General features: G+C 43.9%; 1 protein-coding gene across 1 annotated transcript in view; it reads left to right on the top strand.

Moving 5' to 3' along the window:
• The window catches only part of LOC115102685 (serine/threonine-protein kinase WNK2-like), a 79,899-nt gene that overhangs the window by 19,512 nt on the left and 36,407 nt on the right, over nucleotides 1-23,980 (top strand). Inside the window, exon 2 of the mRNA XM_065006059.1 lies at nucleotides 64-1,311. Within this exon, the coding sequence (XP_064862131.1) occupies nucleotides 559-1,311 (753 nt within the window). The 5' untranslated portion in view covers nucleotides 64-558. The remainder of the gene's footprint in view (nucleotides 1-63; nucleotides 1,312-23,980) is intronic.

Here is a 23,980-nt window from a genome sequence, read left to right as displayed (position 1 = left end):
ATCTCACTATCTCACTAGCCTGCTGAATATTAATGTGTTTTTATTTGTTTGTTTTCTTCACAGAATTTACCTGAGGAGATTCACCTTTTACACTTTGAAGGAGGGATTTATCCAGAAAAGGAGGGAAGGGACACTAACTTCCCTCTCTCCCAGAGACTTGAAAGACTTTCCTTGGCCTGTGTTTGTGTGTATATAGGTTGGCTGAGGTGAAGCTTTATTGAGGTACCCTCAGAAAGTGCAGGGGAAAGGCTATGTACTTTAGGAGATGGAGAGAAGGAAAGTAAGGATCGAAAGTTAGTGTTGGTCGGGTGGAGAAAAGAAGCACTGCTGCTTATCCGTTACCTCTGTAAAGACTAAAGAAAGGAGAGAAGAGATAAGGAGGGAGTCTACTCTAGTGGCAGGGCCCAGTCGCGTAGTCACCAGAAACGCTGGAAGAACAGCAGCCAGAGAACCTAGAAGGTGGGTAAGAAGAGGACCACAAACGAGAGGAGAGACGGGGACTGAAGGAGAACCAAAGGGTCGGAGGAGAGGACGGGGAGGAGGAGGCGGCGCATCCCCATGGCGACGGACCCTGGGGAACCCACAGGGACGGAGGACTCTTCGGAGAAACCTGTTGGCGCACGGGAGGAGGAGACTGACCAGGAGAGCAGCAGGAGGGAGAGGACGCAGAGCACCCCCTCAGACTTCCCCTCCTCCCAGACCCAGGAGAGGAGAACCGCAGAGGGAGGAGAGACAGGAGGCGGCGGTGGAAGGGGTGGAGGGCCCGGAGAGACCAGGGACAGTAAGGAAGTGGAGCCCCTGGCGGTTAGACCCATGTCTCTCTCCACACCCTCGTCCCCGGCTGCGACTGCGGCGGCTTCAAGGTCAGGGGGTCACGGGCCGAGACTGAGGAGAGAGAAGCGTTTCTTCAGGAAGAGTGTGGAGATATGTGAGGAGGACGATGTGGTAGCGGATCCCCCAGTTGTCTCCCACTCCGCCCCCCACCTGGACTCAGTCATCACCCTCGGTGGCGCCCAGGCCGCTACCGCCGCCTCTGCAGCCTTGGGACATGACACGGCCGACCACGACCCATCCAGCCTCAGCTCCACCCAGGACCCCGGGGCCAAGGACGCCCCCTCTTCCGCCCCACCCCAGACGGGGAAGGAGCGAGACCGGGAGCAGGAAGAGGAGGCAGAGATGAAGGCCGTGGCCACCTCGCCGGGGGGGAGGTTTCTGAAGTTTGACATTGAGCTGGGGAGGGGTGCCTTCAAGACCGTTTATAAAGGCCTGGACACTGAGACCTGGGTGGAGGTGGCCTGGTGCGAACTACAGGTGAGAATACTGTACATTACTCTATGCAGGTCATGGTACTAGTTCTATCCATAGAATTACACACAGAACCATTATAATAATATATAGGATCTCTATAGTTGTGTCATAGGTTCTTGATTGCAGAAAATGGCTGTTACAGGTGTTTTTAAAAAGACAAAATGATCCAGCTTCCCAAGGGGGACATATCCCCCCCACCTTGCCAAACATCCTGGGAATGATAATGGTAACAATATATTGTGTTGTTTTCACTGGGCTATTGGAAAAATATAGTTATTAGTTTTGCATCGAGTTACACACTGACACAGAGTTGCTTGACTCATATAATGCAACAGTCATTTGAAGTCTTCCCTGGAGCTTCTCTTCTCTCTCCTCCCTGGGAAAATCTCAGCCTGTTGTCTGTTTGCTATTCAGACTGTGAGACTGACTCACTACAGCACATTGGAGACCGGTTCATCCCCAATTGCACCCCTTTCCCTACATAGTCCACTCATTTTGACTAGGGCCTTATTTTTGAGCAGAGCTCTATGTGCCCTGGTCAAAACTGGTGCGTGAAATGGGGAATAGGGTGCAATTTGGGATGAAGCTTGAGACTCACTGCAGCACACTGGAGACAGACAGAGATAGGGGTGAGAAGAGGGGAAGGAAATACAAGAGAGAAAGAATGTGAACGTTTTGTTGCACTCAGGTTGGGTTGAATGACAGAAGCAATGGGAGAAAAAATGGAGCAACTGTACCCAGGAAACATATAAATAATGATTGAGTAGAGTAGGTACACTCTACATCCCAAAATGGCACCCTATTCCCTACACAGTGCACTACTTTTGAACAGGGCCCTACACTGTAAAAAAAAATCCAGTTGTCACGGTAAATTCCTGACAGTAGGTGTGTGTGTGTACAGGTAGGGAAAGCGGAACAATAGCCCTAATGAGAACCAACCTCACCAAGAGATTGAGATGAAGGATAAGGTGAACAGGCCTACTGGTACACATTCTTTCTATGTAGCGAAAGAGGAACTGTAGCCTTGAGAATTACCATTTCCGTATGGGACTCGGACTTTGTTAACTGTCGTTTATTGGCACTGAAGGGGTGACGAGCTAAAAGTGGGATTATACTCTCACCTGAGCAAGGCTGAACCCTTTACACGGCGGAGCAGCTTGTGATTTAATGATGCTGTTAAGCAACAGGGAGCAACAACCAACGACGTCAAACGGCTTGGCTCAACTGGCGGGAGACAAGAAAATAAACTTGTCTCACTATATACTGTTCACAGACACAAAAGAGAAGCTGTGTGATTCGGCAGCTGACTTGTTTGGTGTCTTTGTGTGAAAAGGCTAGTAGGCTAGTTTACGCTGGTCAGTCATGTGTTGGCTTTGGAGCTAATCTTTTGTAGCTAATGCTAAACAGCAGCCATGTCCAATCTCTGTGTCTGCTTGCCAAATGTATCCCAAATGGCTCCCTGTGTAGGGCACTACTTTTGACCAGGGTCCATAGGGGATAGGGTGTCATTTGGGATACATTGTCTTAGAGCCAGGGTGTAGGTGGGGTCAATTCAATTTCCATTTTCCTCATTGAAAAGCAATTCCCTGAATTGAAATGGAATTTACCTTAACCCTGTGTTAGAGCACTGTTTGTAGGACTAACCACCTCAATTGCTCTCCCTCACCTTTCAACTCTGTCCCTGTTTTAGAGCATCGCTTTTTAAAATATATATGTTTTTTTGCTTCATTCAGTCAGTTTTGAAGTAAACATGAAGATAGATGAGCAGGGGAGACACAGTAGGAAGTGTGGGCACAAGTACGATCTCCCGTCTCCGTGGGCGAAATACACATATATTATATGTGCTAGCTGGGTGTGTTACCATAAGGTGGTGGGCCGAAGACGAGGTAGTTGATCGATGTCGAGCGAGGAGCTGATTTAAAATTGACAATGAAATATTCTGCTGTAAAATATGTTGGCACCTTCAATTCACCATCAGAAAAAGTATATTTCAACACTGTCTAGCTCAAGCAAATTTGCAAACTGCTGAACTTGGAACCAATCAGAACTCCTGTACATACCCCTTTTGATAAAGGCAGCCAATGGCCTGCTTCTAAGATGTAAACAGCCTCTGATCTGCTGTCTGTGTGTCAAGAGGAACTAACATTCGCTCCCAAAGACTGAAATAAGATAAATATCTGTTTGAGTGAACTTGAATTATGCAGCATGCAATACGAATGGTCTTGATCATATGAAGAAGTAACTTCATTGACCATTTAGCCAATTTATTGAAAGCTAGCAAATGTTGACTAGCCTAGCCAGCTAATACTGTAAACGTCAATGTGCCTGCACAGGAAGCTAGTATTTCATTAGCTGTGTCTCAGCGAATTCAATTTTGCAGGGGTGCAACTTTCCCTGGGGATGGGGGGGGACATGTCCCATCAACTTCTATAACCAATGTTGTGCCTCTGCAACTTTGAATCATGTTTTGGCATGATTGTCTAATTTCAATCAACTAGCTGCAGGTTTAAAGAAATGTTAAATTATATTATTTGCATAGAAACACAAATCAAAGCATGTAGTTAGACAGATTTTTGTGTGTGTCATGTATGCTAGAATGGAGGTTTAAAAACGACAGCTGAATATGCATATTAGCTAATACATATGGCATAGCCTACACACGACATGGTATGTAGACTAGAGGTTAACCAATTTATGATTTTTCAACGCTGATACAGATTATTGGAGGACCAAAAAAAGCCGATACCGATTAATCGGACAATTTTTTTTATACATATATAAAATATATATATTTTTATAATGACAATTACAACAATACTGAATGAACAATGAACCCTTTTATTTTCAGTTAATATAATACATAAAATCTATATGGTCTCAAATAAATAATGAAACGTGTTCAATTTGGTTTAAATAATGCAAAAACACAGTGTTGGAGAAGAAAGTAAAAGTGCGATATGCACCATGTAAAAAAAGCTAACGTTTAACTTCCTTGCTCAGAACATGAGAACACATGAAAGCTGGTGGTTCAATATTCCCAGTTCTTCAATATTACCAGGTAAGAAGTTTTATGTTGTAGTAATAGGAATTATGACGTGTTGATTTCTCTCTATACCATTTGTATTTCATATACCTTTGACTATTGGATGTTGTTATAGGCACTTTAGAAATGCCAGCCTCATATTGGGAGTTGATAGGCTTGAAGTCATAAACAGCTCTGTGCTTCAAGCATTGCGAAGAGTTGCTCGCAAACGCAGTAAAGTGCTGTTTCAATGAATGCTTACGAGCCTGCTGCTGCCTACCACCGCTCAGTCAGACTGTTCTATCAAATATCAAATCATAGACTTAAATATAATAAACACACAGAAATACCAGCCTTTGGTCATTAATATGGTCAAATCCGAAAACTATCATTTAGAAAACAAAATGTTTGTTCTTTCAATGAAATACGGAACCATTCCGTATTTTGTCGAACGGGTGGCAACCCTAAGTCTAAATATTGCTGTTACATTACATAACCTTCAATGTTATGTCATAATTACGTAAAATTCTGGAAAATTAATTACGGTCTTTGTTAGGAAGAAACACAGTTCGCAACGTGCCAGGCGGCCCAAACTGTTGCATATACCATGACTCTGCTTGCACTGAACGCAAGAGAAGTGACCCAATTTCCCTAGTTAATATTGCCTGCTGACATGCATTTATTTGAACTAAATATGCAGGTTTAAAAAATATATACTTCCGTGTATGGATTTTAAGAAAGGCATTGATGTTTATGGTTAGGTACATTTGTGCAACGAATGTGCTTTTTTTCACAAATGCGCTTATGTTAAATCATCACCCGTTTGGCAAAGTTGAAGTAGGTTGTGATTCGATGATAAATTAACAGGCACTGCATTGATTATATGCAATGCAGGACAAGCTAGTTAACCTAGTAATATCATCAACCATGTGTAGTTAACTAGTGATCGTGTGAAGATTGTTTTTTTTAGTTTTTTTTTACAAGATAAGTAGCAACTTACCTTGGCTCCTTTTGACGCGGCACTCGTGGCTGCCACACAGTTTTCTCGTGGATTGCAATATAATCGGTCATAATCGATGTCCAAAAAGGCTGATTACCGATTGTTATGACAATTTGAAATCGGCCCTAATTAATCGGCCACACCGATTAATCGGTCAACCTCTGTGGACACCCCTTCAAATTAGTGGATTTGGCAGGTGTATAAAATCATGCACACAGCCATGCAGTCTCTATAGACAAACATTGGAAGTAGAATGGTCTGTACTGAAAGGCTCAGCGACTTTCAACGTGTCACCATCATAGGATGCCACCTTTCGAACAAGTCAGTTTGTCAAATTTCTGCCCTGCTAGAGCTGCCCCAGTCAACTGTAAGTGCTGTCATTGTGAAGTGGAAACGTCTAGGAGCAACAACGGCTCAGCCGCGAAGTGGTAGGCTACACAAGCTCACAAAACGGGACCGCCTATTGCTGAAGTGCGTAGCGGGTCAAAATGTAGCATCTGTCCTCAGTTGCAGCACTCACTACCGAGTTCCAAACTGCCTCTGAAAGCAAAATAACTGTTCGTCGGGAGCTTCATGAAATGGGTTTCCATTGCCGAGCATCTGCACACAAGCCTAAGCTCATCATGCGCAATGCCAAGTGTTGGCTGGAGTGTTGTAAAGCTTGCCGCAATTGGACTGGAGAAGTGGAAACGCGTTCAATGGAGTTTGGGAAGGCCCTTTCCTGTTTCAGCATGACAATGTCCCTGTGCACAAAGCAAGGTCCATACAGAAATGGTTTGTTGAGATCGGTGTGGAAAAACTTGACTGGGCTCTGACTGGCCTGCACAGAGCCCTGACCTCAACACCTTTGGGATGAACTGGAACGCAGCACGTCCCCGCAGCAAGTCCTCTGGTCATGTTTATTGTACCACCAGAGAAGGAAACCTGCACTAGTATTGTACGTATTCTGCTCTGTCCCTTATCTCAAGTAATGAAAGCAGTGTTTTTTTTATCCCACTGTAGGCCTATTCCAACATACGAAAACTGTTGAGAGAGGGAGGGAGAGAGAGGGAGAGCGGGATGGAAGGAGGGCATGGGTGGGAGGGAGGGATGGAGAAGGGGATGGAAGGAGAAAGCATGGGAGATAGAGGTAGAATGACGGAGTTAGACTGATGAGCCAAAAAGAGGATTAACATGGCATCACTCCCAGAGAGTGGCCGTGTGGCTAATACTAACCTAACACACGCACAAAAACACATCCTTGTCTGGTCACACACAGATGGATCCACTGGCACAGATAATACAATCACTATATCTCATGGCCTGCATTTCATCCCTGCTGCTCCCTGGTCCTATTAACTCTGTTACGTAAAGGACAGGTGTTGATGATGAAGATACTTGTGAGGTAGTTGACACAATAACATGTATACTCAGCAGCAAACATACACACATTATGCATGTTGTACGTGAGACACACTCTGAGGTCCTGTCCTCACACCCACACAGAGAATCACTCCAGAAACAGGGATTAGCTCTGCTAATGCACCTTGAAAGAGAGAATAGGTGAGGGAAGTTCACAGTGCGGACACACTCTCAGTCACAGCGGCTCTTCTTTCCTCTCCCTCATTTCACTCCTCCTTCCTCACCCTTCACCTCACAAATTCCCTGCTAAAAGGGCAACTCTATATATCCCCCAGGCTAACATTTCAGCTTTCAGCTCTAATTTACCACATTCATTAGCTAAGAACGTTCATCGGTGTGTCTGTGTGCGTGTGTGTGTGTGTATGCCACTCCCCCCCCCCCCCCCCCTCCCTCTCTCTTTGTCTCTCTCGTTGTCTGTCAGAGTGAGTATACAGAGTGATCCAGGGAGTTAATTACAGTGGGTGCCTGTCAGGCGGGAACAAAAATCCTGCACCGACAGCACAACTAACTGGTCTGGGGCGGTCTGGGCTGGGGCAGGAACCCACACAAACCCACCCCAACCCTCTCCAGTCCTGTCAGCCCACTGAACCCAGACTGGCCTAACCCAATCCAGCTCAGCCCAAATCCACCCTGTGTGTGTTTTGGGAATGTATTTGTGTCAGAGAGTGTCTGTGTGCAGTTGGTTGGTATATGTGTGCGTGCGTGCGTGTTTGGAATGAGCCAGCCAGCAAGGGGATGAAGCTAGTCTAGCCTACAGAGTCTAGTGTAGCAGAAGTAACCTGTCCAGGAATGACCGGTTCTGACCAGTCAGTAGATGGAACCGCATTGAGGTCCGCTTTACAGCAGTGAAAGGTTGCTTAGGGCCGCTTTACCGCAGTAAAAGGTTGCTATGTGACAATTGTTAGGGATGTCGGAGTGATTTAAAGTGTCTTCTTAGAACAGCAGGCAGCCTGGACCCCTGGGATTCTCCTTAGTATTTATGTCTTGTCCAGACACAGACAGAGGGACTAATGCTCACACACGCACAAACATACTGACTAATGAACGCGCACACACACTCACACTCACTCACACAGGGTTAATGCTTATATATCAAAAGCGCCTCAAACACAGTTGTTTGTTTCCTTCCAGAGGAGGGGTCAAACAACCATCTTGAGGCTCAGGCTCCATTTGGAGCCTGAGTGAAGAGAGATTTGGTTCTGGGTGCTTTAATCTTCGTTAGTTACAAATTAATACAGGTATGTTGTGTGTGTGTGTGTTTACTCAGCTCAGAACCTGTGAAGGGAAGAAGAGACCCTCTATTATTGGATTAAAGTCAAAGGTCAAACAACCACACAACGATAATCTCGTAGCACAGAAAAGTTTAGGAAAGGCAGATCTTAAAGGGCCCTTATAGTCCAGTGGGGAGAAACGAGGTCTGGAGACCCTGTCACTTACATGTGGTATCATGGTTTGGCCGGGGTAGTCCGTCATTGTAAATAAGAATTTGTTCTTAACTGACTTGCCTAGTTAAATAAAGAGAAAATAAATATATGTGTTCTTTATAATCCAGTGGGGAGAAATGGTATGGAGACCCAGTTAGTTACATGTGGTATCATGCGTTTTCAGTCAGCTCAACCCCTCGATTGGATTATACTGGATTACGCTGTAGGAGTCAAAGGTCATAATCATGATAATCCCATAGCACTACCATTTCGTTGTGTCGACTGGTTCAGATACCATTGGTAGTTTACACTAAAGAGACATACAGTCAATTTTGTTCATCTTTGACAAAAAACCATGAATGGCTGAATTGTTGTTGTTAGTGGTGCAGTAGTTGAGTAGGTTGATAGTGTTTCAGTATTGCAAGAAGAAGAGGCCAGTTGTGAGGAAGTGGCTGGCTCTTTGTCTTCAACTTTACATCTCAGTCTGAAGCCTGATGGAAAACCGTCCAACTTTTACAGACCAGTAGAGTTCAGATTTATGTTGATAGGAAATGAACCAGCAAAAGTACAATCCATACTATTGATTCATGACTAAAATAGTACAAATGGAATTGATTAAAACCAGCCTGCAATTATTTATTAGTCCAGATTAGAATCGATTTGACCAGATTGACCAGACGTGTTCAACTAGGCTAGTGATAGTCAAATTGTGGCCCAGGGGCCATATCTGGTGCACCATGACCCGATGGACATTTGGCCCCTTTCATCGAACTGTGAGCTCACAGCAAAGCATGATGTTATACGAATCATTGATTGTTATGACGTATGGTTGGTAGGGCTGGGAATTGCCAGGGACCTCACAAATCGATATTATTGCGATACTTAGGTACTAATACAATATGTATTGCGATTCTCAAGATTCTTTGTATAGCGATTTGATTGCAATTTTATTTTCCAAACATATTGCTCATGAGATTTTTTTACATCAGTCATGGGAATAAAAGTTCAGAAAACATGTTGACTCATGACTCAAAGAAAATGGAGAACAAGCTATAGGATTAAAAATACCGGAGTTTTGGCTCCGGTACAGCTAGCTAATGTACCAAGAGCGTGCGTTATAAGGAGCAGGTGTGAGTGCAAGAAAAAAAAAAAAAACAGTATAGAGGTCGACCGATTATGATTTTTCAACGCCGATACCGATTATTGGAGGACCAAAAAATCCGATACCAATTAATTACAAATTAATAATGACAATTACAATAATACTGAATGAACACTTATTTTAACTTAATATAATACATAAATAAAATCAATTTAGCCTCAAGTAAATAATGAAACCTGTTCAATTTGGTTTAAATAATGCAAAAACAAAGTGTTGGAGAAGAAAGTAAAAGTGCAATATGTGCTATGTAAGAAAGCTAACGTTTCAGTTTCTTGCTCAGAACATGAGAACATATGAAAGCTGGTGGTTCCTTTTAACATGAGTCTTCAATATTCCCAGGTAAGAAGTTTTAGGTTGTAGTTATTATAGGAATTATAGGACTATTGCCCTCTATACCATTTGTATTTCATTAACCTTTGACTATTGGATGTTCTTATAGGCACTTTAGTATTGCCAATGTAACAGTATAGCTTCCATCCCTCTCCTCGCTCCTCCCTGGGCTCGAACCAGCAACACAACGACAACAGCCACCATCGAAGCAGCATTACTCATGCAGAGCAAGGGGAACAACTACTAGAAGGCTCAGAGCGAGTGACGTTTGAAACGCTATTAGCGCGCGCTAACTAGCTAGCCATTTCACTTCGGTTGCACCAGCCTCATCTCAGGAGTTGATAGGCTTGAAATCATAAACAGCGCAATGCTTGACGCACAACGAAGATCTGCTGGCAAAACGCACGAAAGTGCTGTTTGAATGAATGTTTACGTGCCTGCTTCTGCCTACCACCGCTCAGTCAGATACTTGTATGCTCAGTCACATTTATATGCAACGCAGGATACGCTAGATAATATCTAGTAATATCATCAACCATGTGTAGTTAACTAGTGATTATGATTCATTGTTTTTTATAAGATAAGTTTAATGCTATCTAGCAACTTACCTTGGCTTACTGCATTTGCATAACAGGCAGTCTCCTTGCGGAGTGCAACAAGAGAGAGGCAGGTCGTTATTGCGTTGGACTAGTGAACTGTAAGGTTGCAAGATTGGATCCCCGAGCTGACAAGGTGAAAATCTGTCGTTCTGCCCCTGAACGAGGCAGTTAACCCACCGTTCCTAGGCCGTCATTGAAAATAAGAATGTTTTCTTAACTAACTTGCCTAGTTAAATAAAGGTATAAAGAAAATACAGATTTCCGATTGTTATGAAAACTTGAAATCGGCCCTAATTAATCGGCCATTCTGGTTAATCCGTCGACCTCTAATACAGTACCAGTCAAAAGTTTGGATACACCTACTCATTGAAAGGTTTTCTTTATTTTTACTATTTTCTACATTGTAGAATAATAGTGAAGACATTAAAACTATGAAATAACACATGGAATCATGTAGTAAATTAATTAGACAATTAAGACATGGATTGCGTGTGTGCCATTCAGAGGGTGAATGGGCAAGACACAAGATTTAAGTGCCTTTGAACGGTATATGAAGGTTGGTGCCAGGCACATTGGTTTGTGTCAAGAACTGCAACGTTGCTGGAGTTTTCACATTCATCAGCTTCCCGTGTGAATCAAGAAGGACCCAGAGAACATCCAGCCAACTTGACACAACTATGGGAAGCATTGGAGTCAACATAGGCCAGCATCCCTGTGGAACGCTTTCGACATCTTGCGGAGTCCATGCCAAGACAAATTGAGGCTGTTCTGAGGGCAAAATACATGTCTCCAAGCATAGATGTTACAGCACATATAAGGATCATTATGGTAAAGAATTGTCTCTCTGTACAGACAGCTAACACCAGAACAATATCTGAATGTCTATATTTGGCCTAACACCCTTTGTGAATCACCATTGCTTAGCCTATAGACTCAACATCAACTTGATATGCATCCAACGGCCTCTCGTAATATCTTCTGGTGCTGGTTAATTGGAAACGAAACCCCAAGAGTGTGATTTTTAGATGTTAATTAAGTATTGATCATAGAGGCTCCCTGAACTCTTCAGACGGGAATCAACTCTCCTTGTCATTAATCCTTAAGTCTATTGACTCACCCAATATAAGTAACATAATAATCAATATAAGTAACATAATAATAAAATCACCATCAAAATTCATCAGTTTAAGCTAGAGATACTTTTGTGTATGTATAGTATGTGGACACTCCTTCAAATTAGTGGATTTGGCTGATCCAAATTTATGCCTTGTTACAGCTGGCCAGATCAACTGTAAGTGCCATTATTGTGAAATGGAAACATCTAGGAGCAACAGCGGCTCAGCCGCAAAGTGGTAGGCCACACAAGAACGGGCCTGCCGTGTGCTGAAGTGCGTAGCCCGTAAAAATCCTCTGTCCTCGGTTGCAACACTCACTACCGAGTTCCAAACTGCCGCTGGAAGCAACGTCAGCACAAGAGCTGTTCGTTTGGAGCTTCATGAAATGGATTTACATGGTCGAGCAGCCGCACCACGCTTCACCATCTGGCAGTCCAACGGTCTAATCTGGATTTGCTAAATGCCAGGAGAACACTACCTACCCAAATGCATAGAGTGAACTGTAAGGTTTGGTGGAGGAGGAATAATGGTCTGGGGATGTCTTTCATGGTTCGGGCTAGGCCTCTTAGTTCCAGTGAAGGGAAATTTAACACTACAGCATACAATGACATTCTAGACGATTCTGTGCTTCCAACTTTGTGGTAACAGTTTGGGGAAGGCCCTTTCCTGTTTCAGCATGACAATGCCTCCGTGCACAAAGCGAGGTCCGTACAGAAAAGGTTTGTCGAGATTGGTGTGGAAGAACTTGACTGGCCTGCACAGAGCCCTGACCTCAACCCCATCAGACACCTTTGGGATGAATTGGACCGCCGACTGTGAGCCAGGCCTTATCACCGAACATCAGTGTCCGACCTCACTAATGCTCTTGTGGCTGAATGGAAGCAAGTCTCCGCAGGAATGTTCCAACATCTAGTGGAAAGCCTTCCCAGAAGAGGCTGTTATAGCAGCATATTAATGCCCATAATTTTGGAATGAGATGTTCGACGAGCAGGTGTACTGTCACACTACATGACGAAATGTATGTGATCAGTTTTTATGCTTGGGCAATTCAGCGCATCTGCCTATGTTGGCCATCCGCATCTGTGGTGGAAGGTGACCGAGCTACAGTGGTGTTTTTTAAATAGTACCCGCAAAACACCAGTCTCAAAGTCAAGAGGCGACTCCGGGATGTTGGCCTTCTAGGCAGAGTTCCTCTGTCCAGTGTCTGTGTTCCTTTGCCCATCTTGATCTTTTCTTTTTATTGGCCAGTCTGAGAGATGGCTTGTTCTTTGCAACTCTGCCTAGAAGGCCAGCATCCCGGAGTCGCCTCTTCACTGTTAACATTGAGACTGGTGTTTTGCGGTTACCATTTAATTAAGTTGCCATTTGAGGACTTGAGACCTTTGTTTCTCAAACTAGACACACTAATGTACTTGTCCTCTTGCTCAGTTGTGCACCAGGGCCTCCCACTCCTCTTTCTATTCTAGTTAGAGCCAGTTTGTACTGTTCTATGAAGGGAGTAATACACAGCATTCTCTTCAGTTTCTTGTCAATTGCTCGCATGGAATAGTCTTCATTTCTCAGAACAAGAATAGACTGACTAGTTTCAGAAGAAAGTACTTTGTTTTTTGCCATTTTGAGCCTGTAATCGAACCCACAAATGCTGATGCTCCAGATACTCAACTAGTCTAAAGAAGTCCAGTTTTATTGCTTCTTTAATCAGTACAACAGTTTTCAGCTGTGCTAACATAATTGCAAAAGGGTTTTCTAATGATCAATTATAATTTTAAAATGATCAACTTGGATTAACTTGGATTAACTTGGATCAACTTGGATTAACTTGGATTAACACAACGTGCCATTGGAACAGAGGAGTGATGGTTGCTGATAATGGGCCTCTGTGCGCCTATGTAGATTTTCCATTAAAAATCAGCCGTTTCCAGCTTCAATAGTCATTTACAACATTAACCATGTCTACACTGTATTTCTGATCAATTTTATGTTATTTTAAAATAGACCAAAAAAATGTGATTTTCTTTCAAAAACAAGGACATTTCCAAGTGACCCCAAACGTTTGAAAGGTAGTGTATGCATTCTCAGAACCCAGAATCACATTTCACAGTACGCGGGCCAGCTACTAAATACACATTAGACAATCGATACTATATGTGGTTTACAAAAACTACTAGGCTATGAAAACATTTACACACTTTCTTTCTCCAGCAAAGCAAACAAACTGGGAGTATACGATGTGATAACGTAGGTGAAGGACAAACACACGTTTGATGCATTGCTCAGTGTAGGGTTCCGTCTTTCGGATGGGACGTTAAAAGGGTGTCCTGACTCTCTGTGGTCACTAAGGATCCCATAGCACTTATCATAAGAGTAGTGGTTAGAGCGTTGGGCCAGTAAGGTAACAAGGTAAAAATCTGTCGTTCTACCCCTGAACAAGGCAGTACACCCACTGTTCCTAGGCCGTCATTATATATAAGAATTTCTTCTTCTTAACTGACAGTTAGTTAGTTAAATAAAGGTAAAATAAAATATAAAAATTGTAAGAAGGGGAGGCACCATATGTGAATGTGGCCCCTCACTGGTAATATAGCCGATTTTGTTTCCCCTTTACCGACTAGGCAATGCTGTATGTTAGCTAAATGTTTTGCTGTCTGTATATCATGTGGTTGATTTTTGTTTTACTGTCTGATTACTGTGCTTGACTTTGGCAGGAGCTCACCGAAGCTGAGTACCTGCACATCAAATGTTCTACTGCTTGAGCTCCTGTTCCTCTTATAAAATAATAGCTCAAAAGCATTGTGGTGTTCCTGCACCTAAATATAAACCATACCGGCACACAAAATGAGTCAAGCACTGTTTGACTGACTCTGTGACTTCTAGCCTCGTTGGCTTACCTTCCGCTTAACAGGTGTCTGGGTAAAAACAGTCTCATGGTTTGGTTGAGGTCACGTCTTAATCTGTTTACAAGCCTTTGGCTTGTGACTGTGGCCTGTGAGTAAACGGGCCAGGAACTGGGACTGGAGAGGCAGTTCTACAGCACATTACGAAAACACATTATCAAACAGGCTGTTTTAATGTAATTATTATTATTATTTTTTAACCTTAACTAGGTAATTCAGTTAAGAACAAGTACTTATTTACAATGAAAGCCTACCCCGGCCAAACCCTCCCCTAACCCGGACGACGCTGGGCCAATTGTGAGCCGCGCTATGGGACTCTCGATCACGGCCGGTTGTGATACAGCCCGGGATCTAACCCGGGTCTGTGGTGATGCTTCTAGCACTGCAATGCCTTAGACCGCTGCGCCACTCAGGGTCCCGAAGTGTTACAGGCTTGTCAAAGGAGACCAGAAAAACAGACTACTAAACACTTTACCAATACGTATAACATTGCCAAACACATTATCAAACAGAACATCTTTTGTTTACATACACATTTTATACATTTAGCCACACTGCTTCTTGACAAAATGTCCACTTAACCCGGAAGCCAGCCGCACCAATGTGCCGGAGGAAACATCGTACACCTGGCGACCGTGTCAGCGTGCACTGCACCCGGCCCACCACAAGAGTCGCTAGTGCGTGATGGGACAAGGACATCCCTACCGGCCAAAACGTCCTCTAACCCGGACGACGCTGGGCCAATTGTCCGCCGCCTCATGGGTCTCCCTGTCGCAGCCGGCTGGACTCGAACCCAGAATCTCTAATGGCACAGCTAGCATTGCGATCCAGTGCCTTACAGGCTGACTACACTGCTTGCGTCACGTGCGTGAGCATTGCAAAATAAATTGAGAAAACTATGTTATTCAATTATTGCTCCCACACTGCTCGCGCGTTGCCAACGAGCGTCTGCGTTGCCACGGGCTAAAATAGAAATCAGTTCTATTTCTGATGCAGATTGCGCTGAAAGTCCTGCCTCTCCCATCTCCTCATTGGTTTATAGAAGCAGGTACCCACGTGCCATCTCCTCATTGGTTATACCCATGTGGGTGACAGAAAGACGAACGAGGTCAGTGGCGGTAATTCACCTAATTTATGAAAGTTGCCAATCGCAATATAAAGTCAAGAGAAGAAAAGGCCTGGAAGGAAGAGAGACGATTCGGTTGACCGTTTTATGTGTGGATTAATTGGCGGAGTAGAGGACCCTATGGGCACTGTGAGCACCCTAATGAGCACTATATAGGGAATAGGGTGTCATTTGAGACCCACACCATATGTATCACACCACTTAGTAACAAGGATATTCACTCAGAGGGACTGCAGAGAGACACCCACAGCCTGCTGTACACAATAGGCCTCTTTCATAGCTTCTCAGTTCCCTCGCTCTTTCTCTCCATTTTCTTCCTCTGTTTCTCTCTCTTTGTTACTCTGTTGCTCCCTCCTTCATTTGTCTCGTGGTCAACTTGATCTTACAAGTTGGAGTCTTGTCTATTTTCCTCACCCTTTTTTAATTATGTCCTGTTTTTGTTTTTACTCTTATTTTACCAGGTACGTTGACTATACGTTGACATTCTCATTTACAGCCACAACCTGGGGAATAGTTACAGGGCAGAGGCGGACTGCAATAGCATCGAATAGTCCCCGCGATATGCAACTGTTCATGGAAGTCAGGAACCAATACACGCAGTCAGTCAGGAAAGCAAAGGCCAGCTTTTTCAAGCAGAAATTTGCATCCTGTAGCTCCAACTCCAAAAAGTTCTGGGACACTGTAAAGTCCATGGAGAACAAGAGCACCTCCTCCCAGCTGCCCACTACACTGAGGCTAGGTAACACGGTCACCACCGACAAATCCACGATAATCGAAAACTTCAACAAGCAATTCTCAACGGCTGGCCATGCCTTCCTCCTGGCTACTCCAACCTCGGCCAACAGCTCCACCCCCGCAGCTACTCGCCCAAGCCTCCCCAGTTTCTCCTTTAATCCAGATAGCAAGATGTTCTGAAAGAGCTGCAAAACCTGGACCCGTACAAATCAGCTGGGCTTGACCATCTGGACCCTCTATTTCTGAAACTATCCGCCGCCATTGTCGCAACCCCTATTCTGTTCAACCTCTCTTTCATATCGTCTGAGATCCCCAAGGACTGGAAAGCTGCCGCGGTCATCCCACTCTTCAAAGGGGGAGACACCCTGGACCCAAACTGTTACAGACCTATATCCATCCTGCCCTGCCTATCTAAGGTCTTCGAAAGCCAAGTCAACAAACAGATCATTGACCATCTCGAATCCCACCGTACCTTCTCCGCTGTGCAATCTGGTTTCCGAGCCGGTCACGGGTGCACCTCAGCCACGCTAAAGGTACTAAACGATATCATAACCGTCATCGATAAAAGACAGTACTGTGCAGCCGTCTTCATCGACCTGACCAAGGCTTTCGACTCTGTCAATCACCATATTCTTATCGGCAGACTCAGTAGCCTCGGTTTTTCTAATGACTGCCTTGCCTGGTTCTCCAACTACTTTGCAGACAGAGTTTAGTGTATCAAATCGGAGGGCATGTTGTCCGGTCCTCTGGCAGTCTCTATGGGGGTGCCACAGGGTTCAATTCTCGGGCCGACTATTTTCTCTGTATATACAGTGCCTTGCGAAAGTATTCGGCCCCCTTGAACTTTGCGACCTTTTGCCACATTTCAGGCTTCAAACATAAAGATATAAAACTGTATTTTTTTGTGAAGAATCAACAACAAGTGGGACACAATCATGAAGTGGAACGACATTTATTGGATATTTCAAACTTTTTTAACAAATCAAAAACTGAAAAATTGGGCATGCAAAATTATTCAGCCCCCTTAAGTTAATACTTTGTAGCGCCACCTTTTGCTACGATTACAGCTGTAAGTCGCTTGGGGTATCAGTTTTGCACATCGAGAGACTGAAATTTTTTCCCATTCCTCCTTGCAAAACAGCTTGAGCTCAGTGAGGTTGGATGGAGAGCATTTGTGAACAGCAGTTTTCAGTTCTTTCCACAGATTCTCGATTGGATTCAGGTCTGGACTTTGACTTGGCCATTCTAACACCTGGATATGTTTATTTTTGAACCATTCCATTGTAGATTTTGCTTTATGTTTTGGATCATTGTCTCATTGGAAGACAAATCTCCGTCCCAGTCTCAGGTCTTTTGCAGACTCCATCAGGTTTTCTTCCAGAATGGTCCTGTATTTGGCTCCATCCATCTTCCCATCAATTTTAACCATCTTCCCTGTCCCTGCTGAAGAAAAGCAGGCCCAAACCATGATGCTGCCACCACCATGTTTGACAGTGGGGATGGTATGTTCAGGGTGATGAGCTGTGTTGCTTTTACGCCAAACATAACGTTTTGCATTGTTGCCAAAAAGTTCAATTTTGGTTTCATCTGACCAGAGCACCTTCTTCCACATGTTTGGTGTGTCTCCCAGGTGGCTTGTGGCAAACTATAAACAACACTTTTTATGGATATCTTTAAGAAATGGCTTTCTTCTTGCCACTCTTCCATAAAGGCCAGATTTGTGCAATATACGACTGATTGTTGTCCTATGGACAGAGTCTCCCACCTCAGCTGTAGATCTCTGCAGTTCATCCAGAGTGATCATGGGCCTCTTGGCTGCATCTCTGATCAGTCCTCTCCTTGTATGAGCTGAAAGTTTAGAGGGACGGCCAGGTCTTGGTAGATTTGCAGTGGTCTGATACTCCTTCTATTTCAATATTATCGCTTGCACAGTGCTCCTTGGGATGTTTAAAGCTTGGGAAATCTTTTTGTATCCAAATCCGGCTTTAAACTTCTTCACAACAGTATCTCGGACCTGCCTGGTGTGTTCCTTGTTCTTCATGATGCTCTCTGCGCTTTTAACGGACCTCTGAGACTATCACAGTGCAGGTGCATTTATACGGAGACTTGATTACACACAGGTGGATTGTATTTATCATCATTAGTCATTTAGGTCAACATTGGATCATTCAGAGATCCTCACTGAACTTCTGGAGAGAGTTTGCTGCATTGAAAGTAAAGGGGCTGAATAATTTTGCACGACCAATTTTTCAGTTTTTGATTTGTTAAAAAGTTTGAAATATCCAATAAATGTCGTTCCACTTCATGATTGTGTCCCACTTGTTGTTGATTCTTCACAAAAAAATACAGTTTTATATCTTTATGTTTGAAGCCTGAAATGTGGCAAAAGGTCGCAAAGTTCAAGGGGGCCGAATACTTTCGCAAGGCACTGTATCAATGATGTTGCTCTTGCTGCGGGCGATTCCCTGATCCACCGCTACGCAGACGACACCATTCTGTATACTTCTGGCCCTTCCTTGGACACTGTGCTATCTAACCTCCAAACGAGCTTCAATGCCATACAACACTCCCTCCGTGGCCTCCAACTGCTCTTAAATGCTAGTAAAACCAAATGCATGCTTTTCAACCGTTCGCTGCCTGCACCCGCACGCCCGACTAGCATCACCACCCTGGATGGTTCCGACCTAGAATATGTGGACATCTATAAGTACCTAGGTGTCTGGCTAGACTGCAACTCTCCTTCCAGACTCATATCAAACATCTCCAATCCAAAATCAAATCTAGAATCTGCTTTCTATTTCGCAACAAAGCCTCCTTCACTCACGCCGCCAAACCTACCCTAGTAAAACTGACTATCCTACCGATCCTCGACTTCGGCGATGTCATCTACAAAATGGCTTCCAATACTCTACTCAGCAAACTGGATGCAGTTTATCACAGTGCCATCCGCTTTGTTACTAAAGCACCTTATACCACCCACCACTGCGAACTGTATGCTCTAGTCGACTGGCCCCTGCTACATATTCCTTGCCAGACTCACTGGCTCCAGGTCATCTACAAGTCTTTGCTAGGTAAAGCTCCGCCTTATCTCAGTTCACTGGTCACGATGGCAACACCCACCCGTAGCACGCGCTCCAGCAGGTGTATCTCACTGATACAAAGCCAACACCTCATTTGGCCGCCTTTCCTTCCAGTTCTCTGCTGCCTGTGACTGGAACGAATTGCAAAAATCGTTGAAGTTGGAGACTTATCTCCCTCACCAACTTTAAACATCTGCTATCTGAGCAGCTAACCGATCGCTACAGCTGTACATAGTCCATCGGTAAATAGCCCACCCAATTTACCTACCTCATCCCCATACTGTTTTTATTTATTTACTTTCCTGCGCTTTTGCACACCAGTATCTCTACCTGCACATGACCATCTGATCATTTATCACTCCTGTGTTAATCTGCTAAATTGTAATTATTCGCCTACCTTCTCATGCCTTTTGCACACAATGTATATAGACTCTTTTTTTTTTTTTTTTATTATAAAAAAAAAAAATTCTACTGTGTTTTTGACTTGTTAATTGCTTACTCCATGTGTAACTCTGTTGTCTGTTCACACTGCTATGCTTTATCTTGACCAGGTCGCAGTTGTAAATGAGAACTTGTTCTCAACTAGCCTACCTGGTTAAATAAAGGTGAAATATATATATATATATATCTTTTTTAATAAAGAGGGGGGGGGGGTGAACGAGCCAATTGGACGCTGGAGACGATTATGAGGTAGAAAATGATGGTATGAGGGCCAGAGTGGAAATTTAGCCAGGACACCGGGGTTAACACCCCTACTCTTATGATAAGTGCTATGGGATCCTTAGTGACCACAGAGAGTCAGGACACCCTTTTAACGTCCCATCCGAAAGACGGAACCCTACACTGAGCAATGTCTCAAACGTGTGTTTGTCCTTCACCTACGTTATCACATTGTATACTCCCAGTTTGTTTGCTTTGCTGGAGAAAGAAAGTGTGTAAATATTTTCATAGCCTAGTAGTTTTTGTAAACCACATATAGTATCGATTGTCTAATGTGTATCTAGTAGCTGGCCCGCGTACTGTGAAATGTAATTCTGGGTTCTGAGAATGCATACACTACCTTTCAAACGTTTGGGGTCACTTGGAAATGTCCTTGTTTTTGAAAGAAAAACACATTTTTTGGTCTATTTTAAAATAACATAAAATTGACCAGAAATACAGTGTAGACATTGTTAATGTTGTAAATGACTATTGAAGCTGGAAACGGCTGATTTTTATTTTATGGAATATCTACATAGGCGCACAGACTCATTATCACCAACCATCACTCCTGTGTTCCAATGGCACATTGTGTTAGCTAATCCAAGTTGATCATTTTAAAAGGTTAATTGATCATTAGAAACCCCTTTGCAATTATGTCAGCACAGCTGAAAACGTTTTTACTGATTTTAAAGAAGCAATAAAACTGGCCTTATTATACTAGTTGAGTATCTGGAGCATCAGCATTTGTTGGTTCAATTACACACTCAAAATGGCAAAAAACAAAGTACTTCTGAAACTCGTCAGTCTATTCTTGTTCTGAGAAAGGCTATTTCATGCGAGAAATTGCCAAGAAACTGCAGATCTCGTACAATGCTGTGCACTACTCCCCTCACAGAACAGCACAAACTGGCGCTAACCAGAATATAAAGAGGAGTGGGAGGTCCTGGTGCACAACTGTGCAAGAGGCCAAGTACATTAGAGTGTACATTAGAGAAACAGACACCTCACACGTCCTCAACTGGCAGATTCATTAAATAATATCCGGAAAACACCAGTCTCAACGTCAACAGTGAAGAGGCGACTCCGGGATGCTGGCCTTCTAGGCAGAGTTGCAAAGAAAAAGCCATATCTCAGACTGGCCAATAAAAAGAAAAGATCAAGATGGCATCCCGGAGTCGCATCTTCACTGTTGACGTTGAGACTGGTGTTTTGCGGGTACTAAACTCAGCAAAAAAAGAAACTTCCCTTTTTCAGGACCCTGTCTTTCAAAGATAATTCGTAAAAATACAAATGAATTCACAGATCTTCATTGTAAAGGGTTTAAACACTGTTTCCCATGCTTGTTCAATGATCCATAACCAATTAATGAACATGCACCTGTGGAACAAATGTTAAGAAACTAACAGCTTACAGACGGTAGGAAGTTAAGGAAACAGTTATGAAAACTTATGACACTAAAGAGGCTCTGCTCATCTGCGTGAACGTGACTTAGGCATGCTGCAAGGAGGTTTGAGGACTGCAGATGTGGCCAGGGCAATATATTGCAATGTCCGTACTGTGAGATGCCTAAGACAGCACTACAGGGAGACAGGACGGACAGATGATCGTCCTTGCAGTGGCAGACCACATGTAACAACACCTGCACAGAATGGGTACATCTGAACATCACACCTGCGGGACAGGTACAGGATGGCAACAACAACTGCCCGAGTTACACCAGGAATGCACAATCCCTCCATCAGTGCTCAGACTGTCCGCAAAAGGCTGAGAGAGGCTCGACTGAGGGCTTGTAGGCCTGTTGTAAAGCAGGTCCTCACCAGACATCACCGGTAACAATGTCGCCCATGGGTACAAACCCACCGTCGCTGGACCAGACAGGACTGGCAAAAATGGCTCTTCACTGACGAGTCGCGGTTTTGTGTCACCAGGGGTGATGGTAGGATTCGCGTTTATCGTCGAAGGAATGAGTGTTACACCGAGGCCTGTACTCTGGAGCGGGATCGATTTGGGAGGTGGAGGGTCGCAGCATCATCGGATTAAGCTTGTTCTCATTGCAGGCAATCTCAACACTGTGCGTTACAGAGAAGACATCCTCCTCCCTCATGTGGTACCCTTCCTGCAGGCTCATCCTGACATGACCCTCCAGTATGACAGTGCCACCAGCCATACTGATTGTTCTGTGTGTGATTTCCTGCAAGGCAGGAATGTCAGTGTTCTGCCATGGCCAGCGAAGAGCCCAGATCTCAATCCCATTGAGCACATCTGGGACCTCTGGATCAAAGGGTGAGGGCTAGGGTCATTCCCCCCCAGAAATGTCTGGAAACTTGCAGGTACCTTGGTGGAAGAGTGGGGTAACATCTCACAGCAAGAACAGGCAAATCTGGTGCAGTCCGTGTGGAGGAGATGCACTGCAGATACTTAGTATCTGGTGTGGCCTCCAGCTGCATTGACTGTTACTTTTGATTTTGACCCCTCCTTTGTTCAGGGACACATTATTCCATTTATGTTAGTCACATGTCTGTGGAACTTGTTCAGTTTTTGTTATGTTCATACAAATATTTACACATGTTAAGTTTGCTCAAAATAAATGCAGTTGACAGTGAGAGGACGTTTCATTTTTTGCTGAGTTTATTTAATGAAGCTGCCAGTTGAGGACTTGTTAGGCTTCTGTTTCTCAAACTAGACACTTTAATGTACTTGTCCTCATGCTTAGTTGCACCGAGGCCTCCCACTCTTTCTATTCTGGTTAGACCCCGTTTGTGCTGTTCTGTGACGGGAGTAGTACCCAGTGTTGTACGAGATCTTCAGTTTCTTGGCAATTTCTCGCATGGAATAGCCTTTCTCAGAACAAGAATAGACGAGTTTCAGAAGAAAGTACTTTGTTTTTTGCCATTTTGAGCCTGTAATCGAACCCACAAATGCTGATGCTCCAGATACTCAACTAGTCTAAAGAAGGACAGTTTTATTGCTTCTTTAATTAGAACAACAGTTTTCAGCTGTGTTAACCTAATTGCAAAAGGGTTTTCTAATGATCAATGAGCCTTTTAAAATGATCAACTTGGATTAGCTAACACAACGTGCCATTGGAACACAGGAGTGATGGTTAGTGATAATGGGCCTCTGTGCGCCTATGTAGATATTCCATTAAAAATCAGCTTTTTCCAGCTACTATAGTCATTTACAACATTAACAATGTCTACACTATATTTCTGATCAATTTGATGTTATTTTAAGGTGACAAAAATGTGCTTTTCTTTAAAAAACAAGGACATTTCTAAGTGAACCCAAACTTTTGCACGGTGGTGTATATGTCAATGAGATTTCCTTTCCATTGTCAGCATTAATAGTAGTGTATGTTAGTATGTTAAACAGTCTTCATAATTAATGTTTTATTTATGCAGCCCCTATGCATCTATTCCCCTGCCTTTCATATTATAGAGAGCAGATGTGTGTGTTTCTTCTTTGTGCAAGTGTACATGTATGCTTGTCTTTTGCCACCGTGACATGACTGAACTGAATATGATGATAATTGACCCCAGTGACCTTTTCTTACCCCAGATCATCTGACCGAACACTGGAAACCACACAATAGATACACAGGGGAGAGCTGCCGGATGCGCAGAGAATATGGAGTTAGACAGCCAGACAGACGGCCAGACGAGACACACAGACGACAAGCGGTGACACAGACTGATGCTCTGATTATGCACACTGACAGATGACTGTGAGACTAGTCTGTGATCAACAGAAACCAACACACAAAATCAGACACTGTTAGGGAGTTAGCTACACAGATGTAGAGACACCGTTGTTAAACAGTTCAATGCAGGGACACAGACTAACCGAAAGGCATAGGCCTACTGCACAGACAGCCACTGAGACCCAGACAGACACATCAAGCCATTCAGACAGTGAAACAGCAGGGAGTCGAGGCAAAGGGGCAGTCCCAAGTCCAGGATATTATTTTTAGCTCTGACAATAAAGCAGCAGTCTTGCTGTTGACGCTCAGTTCAAGCTAGCGAATACAGGAGAGAGAGAGAGAGAGAGAGAGGGAGGGATGACAGTGCCAAGAGGGAGGAGGG

This window comes from Oncorhynchus nerka, linkage group LG20, assembly GCF_034236695.1.
Source record: "Oncorhynchus nerka isolate Pitt River linkage group LG20, Oner_Uvic_2.0, whole genome shotgun sequence".
Taxonomy (NCBI): domain Eukaryota; kingdom Metazoa; phylum Chordata; class Actinopteri; order Salmoniformes; family Salmonidae; genus Oncorhynchus; species Oncorhynchus nerka.
This window is presented reverse-complemented; position numbering and strand designations above follow the sequence as displayed.